At 45.9% G+C, this 9,343-nt stretch overlaps 1 protein-coding gene across 2 annotated transcripts; it reads right to left on the minus strand.

The window, feature by feature from the left end:
- On the minus strand, positions 1-7,075 carry STMN1 (stathmin 1). 2 transcript variants are annotated; one of them, XM_032300899.1, is made up of 5 exons: positions 6,879-7,075; positions 4,780-4,842; positions 3,676-3,848; positions 970-1,161; positions 1-552 (listed from the first exon to the last, which is right to left on the minus strand). In XM_032300899.1, the coding sequence occupies exons 1-5, from the start codon at positions 7,069-7,071 to the stop codon at positions 481-483; spliced, it is 693 nt and encodes a 230-aa protein (XP_032156790.1). In that variant the 5' UTR covers positions 7,072-7,075; the 3' UTR covers positions 1-480. The 2 variants fall into 2 exon arrangements, with proteins under 2 accessions (XP_032156790.1, XP_032156791.1); XM_032300900.1 differs by lacking the exon at positions 6,879-7,075 and adding an exon at positions 6,484-6,612.
- Between the last annotated feature and the right edge of the window lie 2,268 nt (positions 7,076-9,343).

A 9,343-nucleotide genomic window follows, 5' to 3' on the forward strand; every position in this document is an offset into this window, starting at 1 on the left:
TACAGCTTGATAATTAACCTAACTCAAAAAAAGTCACTGCCACCAACAGCACTGTGCAGTTTTATTAACCATTCAAGTCCAGTAGCATCTGGTAAGATTGGGACAGAATTGGGATTGAAAAGTGAACAGATATTCAGCATCTAACAGTTCAAAAGAAGCCACTACATACTCTTTTCACAAATATGTTTTCACAGAGCCAATACAGTACTAGCCATTAACCCAGTACACCAAGTGTACTGAAGTAGAAAAGATGCAACAAGAAAAATAGCTACATTAGAAAGACCAACACTTTAGAAAAAAACACTTTCAGTTTCTCCCCTTTAGCCCCTAAAACAACATCTTACAGTCTGCATCTACCTATACAGTCCTACATTAGCTTCTAAAATATTTGTCAGGAGGGAAAAAATAAAATGACACTGGCCAGTACAGTCTTTGGATATTTAGGAAGGGGGTGGGGAGAAAGTCAGTTCTCAGAGCAAATTAGTCAGCTTCAGTCTCGTCAGCAGGATCTTTGGATTCTTTGTTCTTCCGCACTTCTTCAATGTGCTTATCCTGTAAAGGAACGGTAAGGTGCCATCAGTCAAAAAAAAAAAAAAAAAAAAAAAAAAAAAAGCCTGTCAAGTCACGACCCCCAACCCCCACCTCAAAGAGGCCCAACACAACCTTGGTGCATATATTATAGCCTGTGGGAACCACAAAATTTGAGTTCTGGGACATCATCTTCTAATTTCCTGGGTCCCTTGTAGAATTTAACCACCAAGCCACCTACTGGTCTTCCAAGGACTGTGCAATTATGCTGGGAATTACTGAATATTCCATCTTAAAATACACCTTTGATTTAACATGCTAAGTCCCAAAATGGATGACAAAAAGACACCAAACACCTTTTATCAAGGCACTTAGTTCAAGCCAACTCACTGGAGCATCAAACTCCAAGCTCTTAACCCTTTTACAGGGCAAGAAACCAACCTTCTCTCGCAAACGCTCCAGTTTGGCAGCCATTTGCGCCTCTCGGTTCTCTTTGTTAGCTTCCATTTTGTGGGTCAGTTTCTCTTCTGCCATTTTACTGAAGTTGTTGTTCTCTTCTATTGCCTTCTGAAGCACTTCTTTCTCATGCTCTCGTTTCTCAGCAAGCTGCTTCAAGACCTCAGCTTCATGGGACTGGAAAAAAAAGTTTAACAGGCTAGGCACTCTAAAATGTATTCAGGCTGGGTACAGTGGCTCACATCTGTAATCCCAGTACTTTGGGAGGCTGAGGTAGGTGGATCATTTGAGGTCAGGAGTTCGCGACCAGCCTAGCCAAACATGGCGAAACCCCATTCTACTAAAAATATAAAAATTAGCTGGGCATGGTGGCAGGTACCTGTAGTCCCAGCTACTTGGGAGGTTGAGGCAGGAGAACTGCTTCAACCGGGAGGTGGAGGTTGCTGTGAGCCAAGATTGCACCACTGCACTCCAGCCTGGATGACACAGCGAGACTCTATCTCAAAAAATAAAATGTATTCAGCATTAGTTAAAATTACAATACAAATTATTTACTAAGGGGACTGAAAGGCAAAAAATAAGGTCCCTTTAAATAATACTGAAGTTAGGACCTGAATTATACCTATCATAAAATACTACGAAAATGCTATTTTTTTCTAGTATTTGTATTTACTTTGCAAAACTGCTCTTATTTGTTCAGAAATCTCTTACCCAATTAGTTCTTAAGAAAATCTTTATTTAGATTTACTGCTGGGCCGGGCGCGGTGGCTCAAGCCTGTAATCCCAGCACTTTGGGAGGCCGAGGCGGGTGGATCACGAGGTCAAGAGATCGAGACCATCCTGGTCAACATGGTGAAACCCCGTCTCTACTAAAAATACAAAAAATTAGCTGGGCATGGTGGTGCGTGCCTGTAATCCCAGCTACTCAGGAGGCTGAGGCAGGAGAAATGCCTGAACCCAGGAGGCGGAGGTTGCGGTGAGCCGAGATAGCGCCATTGCACTCCAGCCTGGGTAACAAGAGCGAAACTCCGTCCCAAAAAATAAATAAATAAATAAATAAAATAAGATTTACTGCTTAATGGTATCTGGATGACTTGAGGAATATGTACTTAGGAGTGGCACTTTGATTGTAAAGAATTTGACTATTTAAGGGCCTGGCGCTGTGGCTCACGCCTGTAATCCCAGCACTTTGGGAGGCTGAGGCGGGTGGATCACTTGAGGTCAGGAGTTCGAGACCAGCCTGACCAACGTGGTGAAACCATGTCTCAAAAACAAAGAAAAAAAGAATTTGACTATTTAACTTCAAAAGCTACCCAAAGAAAACTAGCTCATTGTAAAAATTTTAACCATACTGACAAAAAAAAAAAAAAAGACAAATTTTAAGACTAAGCCTCCACATTACTATTTAAGACAGAAGGGTCTGTTTCAAGGAAAAGCCTTATTAGCTTTTGCCTCAGGAAACTGCATTAATTACCAGACTATACCTTGGTATGCCACCTTCAAGAGAACAGCGTTTTCTCAAACCATTCAGATGTGTTTGGAACCAATGACTTACGGGATAACCACAGAGCATCTGCCACTGGTTCTATTGATTCTCTTCTGCCAAACTCTAGTCATGATGGGAGTTTCACTATATTTAGCCAGTTACTATGTAAAGCACAGGCCAATGACTACAGGGCCAGGGTTATTGTCTAAAAAACTTTCCATTGTCCAACCTTTGGTTATATTGCTTCTTCCTACTCCATGAACTCAGACTATTACACAGAAGCGCAGAAGACGACTCCTTAGTGTAAATACTGCTGCTGATCGGGCAGGCGGGTATGTGTGTGTATAAGAGTATATGTGTGTGTGTATGTGTGTGTGTGTACACTACAAATCACACTATGCTGGTTTGGGGCAGGTTATTACCTTACCTTTTGTGCCTTACTTGCCCCAGCTTTAAAATCAATCCAATCAGGGTTGCTGGGAAAGGGAGTTACATGAAAACTTATGTACAGTTCTTAAAGCGCGAAATAATGTTGAATGGAAAGAAATACACCAAAACGGTAACGCTGGTTACTTCTGGGAAGTGGGATAATGAATACTTTTAATTTCCATTTATAAATTTCTATATTTTCCAAATTTCCTACAACTAGCATATTAATATTTGTTGATCCTTCTGATTCACCTTTAAAGATAGTACTTTATAATAGAATTGCTTAGATAAAAGCTACCATACCAGTTGAGCAACAAAATCACACTAGCGATTTTTAAAGTTTTTATTGTACAGCTCTCAAAAAACAAAGCCAAAGTGCCAAAGAATCATCTGCCAATAAATCTTTTCAAAGAGGAAGCATGAAAGAAGCATAAGCTTCGGTTTAAGACAGACCAGGGCTTGAATTCTGACCCCAACACTTACTAGTTGTATGATTTCAGAAAAATGATTTAACATGCCTGAAACTGTTTCTAATTTCCATTATTTGGGTCAACATCAACTCTGTAGGGTCAATGTATTAAAGGAGAAAAATATAAGCAAAGGAGCTGGCACATAACAAGAATTCAATAAATGATGGCTGGTATTTCCTTCCAGTAACTGGCATATGTAATAATCACAGTATAGCTACAATTCTGTTTTCTTCCTGTTATAGAAAAAAAGTTGATCTGCCCATTACATAAATTAATATCCTGCTTTCTGTGAATTGCTATGTTTACCTTGCGTCTTTCTTCTGCAGCTTCCAATTTCTTCTGAATTTCCTCCAGAGAAAGATCCTTCTTTTTTGGAGGGGAAAGGGGGAATTCTGGAACAGACTCCTTTGACCGAGGGCTGAGAATCAGCTCAAAAGCCTGGCCTGAGGCACGCTTCTCCAGTTCTTTCACCTGGATATCTAGAATTGATTATATTTATAATTCAGAAAACTAGGATTCTCCTATTCTAATACACTGTTCCATAATTTCCTAAAAACCAAATCAATTTTCAGCAGCCTGTAATTCTTGGCTTTAAAAAAACGAACAAAAAAACAAATCAATTTAGTGTATAGAACTAGGGCTGTTGAGGAAAATTATGGGTTTTTTCTCCCCTTTTTATTTCTATCAGCCTACTGATACTACAGGAAGATGTGTTTGCAGGAAAGATATTATTATCTACATACCATTTCCCGGGGCCAGGTACCATGGCTCATGCCTGTAATCCCAGCACTCTGGGAGGCCAACATGGGAAGATCCTTTGAGCCCCAGAGTTTGAGACCAGTCTGGGCAACAAAGGAAGAGCCCATCTTTACAAAAAAAAAAAAAAAAAAAAAATTAATTAGCTGGGTGTGGTGGCCCATGCCTATAGTCCCAGATGTTATGGAGCCTGAGGTGGGAGAATTGCTTGAGCCCACTTGAGCTCCAGAGGTCAAGGCTGCAGTGAGCTATGATTGAGCCACTGCACTCCAGCCTGAACAGAGTGAGACTCTTGTCTCAAAATAAATAAACAAATAAATAAAAACCATCTCCCAGAAAAACAAAGCTCAATATTTTTGGATTAATAAATACTGTTTTGAGACATCAATATCTGACAATCGCTTTCATAAACAAAAGACTTGTGCAAACTCCACAATTTTGCTTCAGACCAAGCCAAACTGTCTAATAATGAAACAATTATGAGGTCTTGGAACATCCAAGTGATAATCATTTTTTTTTAATTCTCCTATTCATAAAATAGGTTTTTGATAATACCGAAACATAAGTGCCAAATCAAAGGCGTAAGACCTGAGCCATCTCAATCTAAAATCATAAGCCCATCACAATTTCAGCTTTTCCAAATAAATTACCTACCAGAAGAAGCCATGGTGAATAGAAGACAAGCGAACTGCACAATCAACTGGGATAAGGAAAGCCCTGAAAATGATTTGCAAAAACATGCAATCACTTTCTTTGCCTTTCTATATGTCATCAACACAAAAGAGATTTCAAATCACATCTATATACGTCGTCAGAAAAATCACTATGTGGAATAAAGACGTCATTAACCACAAAAAAAATTACCAAAATCTACAAAAAACACACACTGGAAAATATGACCTGAATATGATATTGGTGGCAGAAAATCAACTTAACTGAGCTTGCCCGTTCATAAAACTCTTGGATTTTTAAAATCAAAAGAAGTCACAAGGCTGAGGTATTTTTTTCCCCATAAACTCTTTAAAATTTCCCCGAAACTGTAGGAAGATATTTCAGATTCAACTCAACAGTGCCCCCGGAGCCATCTTAATACTGCCTACAACTCATTGTGCAAATGAAATACCCACCCCTGCTTTGTCTGTGTCTGACGTGGTGGATAACAAAACGCCCAAGCTAATATTAACCAATAATGTTGAATTCCTATTGTCCCTCAGGTTTACGCTTCTTTGCCCAAAAGCAAGCAAAATGATTATGAACCTCTAGGTTTTAAGTTACAATATTTGGTGCTGTTATTTCATGAAAAATGCTGTATCTCTTGTTGATCTTTTTAAGATTGTGATTTTTGTAGACTCCAGCTAGTACCAAAAACGCAGGACGACAGGTTCCCAAAAGCTAGAAATTAAAATCAGAAGCAGCGATAAGATTAAGGCAAAGCAGAGCCTTAGATCTAGCAGCACCCGACCCAAGATGGGCGTGGCCCTGGTCTAGGCGAGGAAAAGCGGACCGGTCGCCCCCGGCCAATCAGAGCACGCCCTGCACTCCGGCCCCTGGCCCCGCCCCCTTCCTCCCCGCGCCTTTTCGAATCTCCCCGACCCCTGAACACCCCAGAGCCCGCGCGCGTGGGAAGGGGAGGGGTGGGCGGGGCTAACGGTCCAATCCGGGTAACCCCGCCCCTGCCTGACTCCCCCGGCACGGGTGCCCCCCCAACTCCCGCCAAAAACACCTCCAAGCCGCCGCCACCACCCCCGTCACAGTTCAGAAGGTGGGGCAGGCCACGGGAATGGGCCCCAGGGTGGCCCCGTGGTGGACTCGCCACTGCCTCCCGCCGTCCCCAACTCCAATCTGCCGTCACCCAAGCTGTCCGCGCGTCCGGCCGCGAAGACAGAAGAGCCCCCGCCGGGCCCGGGAACGCCACCCCTCAGTCACCAGCTGCGGTCGCCAGGGGACGGTCGCCGGGAGGGTCGCGGCCCTGGCCGCCTGCAGTTTGGCTCTAAAGCCGCTGGTCCCCGGGGCCGCCGCCCCGTCCCTACAGACAATGGGGACCCCGGCGGGACCCGCAGGGGAGGGAGGAAAGCAAACAAGGGCCCACGCCCCCTATTGTCTCCTCGACGGCACCCCGGGGCAGACGCCGGGAGCTCGCCCAGCCCCCTGCCCACGAACAGCCGCGCCCCCAGACAGTGGGGACAAAGGCGAGGCTCCGCCCGAGCCACACACAAAGCGGAGAGACCCCCGCCCACCAGCCCCGCCCGCCGCCCTGCAGCAGGGGGTCGCTGCCACTGCCCGGCCCCTCCCGCCGACCACGTCCCTCTCTCCTGCCGCAGCCAGCCGCCGCCGCCTCCTCCGGAGCCCCGCACTCACCTGCTTAGTCCGAGCCGCCTGACCACACTCTGAGCACCAACAGACCCGGGCGCGCACAAAAGCGCCAAACAGCGGCACGTGACCTCCCCGCGGGGCTCCGCATTGGCCGAGAGCGGCGGCACGTGCCGACCCCCGCCCCCACAGCTCTCGTGGAGCCCCGCCCCTGGGACCCCGAAGCACATCGGGAAGTGTAGTCTCCGCCGGCAGAGTAGAAGGACAATGCTGGGGGTTGCGGGGCGCCTAGGGAGCATCCCCAGGTGTGAGCCTGGGGCTGGGGGGTGGTCTCGCTGTGGAGGAGGGGATGGCAGTGGACCCCGTACTGGGTCTGAACCAGCTCTCCCATCTCCAGAACAAGGGCGTGGCTGAGCGGGGTAAGGGGGGGGGTCCTTCCCTACCTTTCAGACGTTGGCTGCCTGGACTCCGCCTCGTAGAGCCACGTGCCCGCCTCGCCCCAAGGGCAGCACTCGGACAGAGCAGTGCCCCTTCTAGTGCCCCACCCACCTGGTTGCCTAAGAGGCACGAGCCCCTGTGACAGCACAATGCCACTCTACGCCCTGCAGGGCCCCCTGCCTCCAACGCCCCACACATACACCAGCGTGTCACCCGTATTGTGACATCATCGTAATTTCTACCCCACTCAGCCCACAGGTCGCGGGCGTGGCCCTTCCCTCACTGTGTGTGTTCTTGCCAGCATGCTCAGGTTCCCGAGCCGGTGACCAGAGACCTGTGCAAGAAAGCGTGAGGCGTTGGAATTTGATCGTCTTTGGTCTAACAAAGCCACTCAGCTTAAATGCAGACTCCATCTGTTCTGCCAAGCCTTTGGATTGATAGGGGAGGAAGAGCAATAGCCGTTCTAGACTACACAGATTGCAGTTAAGTGTTGCTTTTGTTCTTAGAGCACGTGCTCCCCAGAGCAGCCCTGGGCTGTTTATAAAAATCAAAAAAGGAGCCACAAGGTCACTGTTCCCCCTGACCTGGATAGGTCAGAACCTTAGCAAAGGCACAAAGGAAATTGGTCAAACCGTGGGTTAGAATAACTGACCCTTTCTCCCACAAGAAGAGGAAAAAAATAAATGAAATGTACATGGTCCCTGCCTCCTCCTATTCTCTGACCAAGACCGGGTGCTTGGGTGGTGGTCAATATATCAAGGCACCTGCACCCGACTAAGCAGAAGAGACATCTTTATTTTATTAACGGTCTGCGTCTCCCCAAATCAAGAAATAAATGTGACCAACCTCCCTGAAACAACTGTCCTAATTTAGAAAGACTTCCATGCCTAGTTAGTCACTAGGGATGTGCCAGGGATAAAATACAACTAATAGGTGCCGGAGACAATGAAAACTGGATCATACAAGCAGCAGACACACTACACAAAGCAAACAATTAGCAATGCGCGGTTGCCTGAAATATGCTTGTTGCGGCATTTTTTCCAACAATCGCCGTTGCGTGGGGTTGGCGTCCCCCCGCAAGCCAATCTAAGTCGTTTTCACTTAGCCTGTGAGCAGGACCAGGGATAATTCAGATTCTGAGCCTTGAAAGGCTTCTCCTTCTCAGACCAAACTTAGGTTTAAAATGGCTAGGTGCTTCCATCTGTCATTTTTCTAAACAAAATCTCAGAAATCATTAGAAAAGTTGGAGAGGGACGGGGAAGAAACCCTGCGGGAAAGCGACAGATAGGCAGGCAACACAAATGAGCAAGGAACCCAAGCCCAAGAGGTCCTTACACACTGAACAGGCTTTTTATCTTGAAGTCTTTGCATTTGATCTGGAGGTTCACAGAGGAAGGTTCCACTCATTTAATGCATTTTTTAAAATATGAGAAATTGCCACACAAAAATCTCACATTCCTATTAATGTTGTGACAGAAAAAAGAAATACATCTTTCAAAACACTGATTATTTTAAAGCACTTACGCTGTTCCCCCCCCACCTTTTCCTTCTCCCTAGAGCAGATGTCTATTTCCATGGAAACCATAGCAAGGAACGTAGATGTTAGAACTCATGTCGATTTTTAATCTTTTTTAGCAATGCCACTTGGCTTCTGGGTTTGTTGGGAGATACCTGGTCCTGCCAGTCTGTGACGATGACCTGATCTCTTCACAGCTGCTTGAGGACGAAGAGGGCTGGGATAAGGTTTTCCCTAGAATGAGCCTGTGAATAAAAAGATGCTTTTGAGGTGGGATGATTCTTGTCATTTTATTGTTATTATTATTATTTGATTTAAAAACAAATTGAGACAGGGTCTTACTGTGTTGCCCAGGTTGGCTTCAAACTTCTGGGCTCAAGTGATCCTCTTGTCTCAGCCTCCCAAAGTGCTGGGATTACAGGCATGAGCCAACGCGCCCGGCCTGATCCCTGTTCTTAAGGGTGGGGGCTGCCTTCCTGAGAGCCAGATCACAGCTCATTATTGCCAGCTTTTGTGGGTGTCCTATATGGGCCATGGAATAGGAAGAGCTTTCAACTGTAAGGAGAAACAACAGCTTTGCCACTTCAGCTTGGAGAGGGGCAGAACCTCCCTTCTCAAAAGCTTCCTGAACAAACTTCAAGATCCACTCTCTTCTGAAGAGGCAACAAGGAGTTAATGTTCACATCTTGGAACTGTCTATCTTTGCCCATGAGAATTATTTTTGCCTCTGCTCAGATGGTTTGGTTGGATTGTTATGGAGCTGGCTGTGACTATGGATGTACACAACGAAGTGGAGATATGGCAGTCATCCAGCTTATTTGATCTGTGTAGACAGCTAAAGGAGAGCACTTCAGTCTTCAAAGCCCAGAAGGAATGTCTATACTGATCAAATGGCCAGCCTGGCTGTTGTCAGATCTCCTCTCCTGCCAGAGAGCCCAGCAGCTTTTGTTCATT

The sequence above is a fragment of the Sapajus apella genome, unplaced genomic scaffold, assembly GCF_009761245.1.
Source record: "Sapajus apella isolate SASKATOON/1434 unplaced genomic scaffold, GSC_monkey_1.0 scaffold43, whole genome shotgun sequence".
Classification (NCBI taxonomy): Eukaryota; Metazoa; Chordata; class Mammalia; order Primates; family Cebidae; genus Sapajus; species Sapajus apella.

Excerpts from the sequence above, each read along its gene's own strand:
- STMN1 (XM_032300899.1), bottom strand. The coding sequence starts at position 7,071 with ATGTGTGGGGCGTTGGAGGCAGGGGGCCCTGCAGGGCGTAGAGTGGCA. Across the intron at positions 3,849-4,779 it reads ATTCACCATGGCTTCTTCTG|ATATCCAGGTGAAAGAACTG; the intron begins GTAGGTAATTTA and ends AATCAATTCTAG. Across the intron at positions 1,162-3,675 it reads CTGCAGAAGAAAGACGCAAG|TCCCATGAAGCTGAGGTCTT; the intron begins GTAAACATAGCA and ends TTTTTTTTCCAG.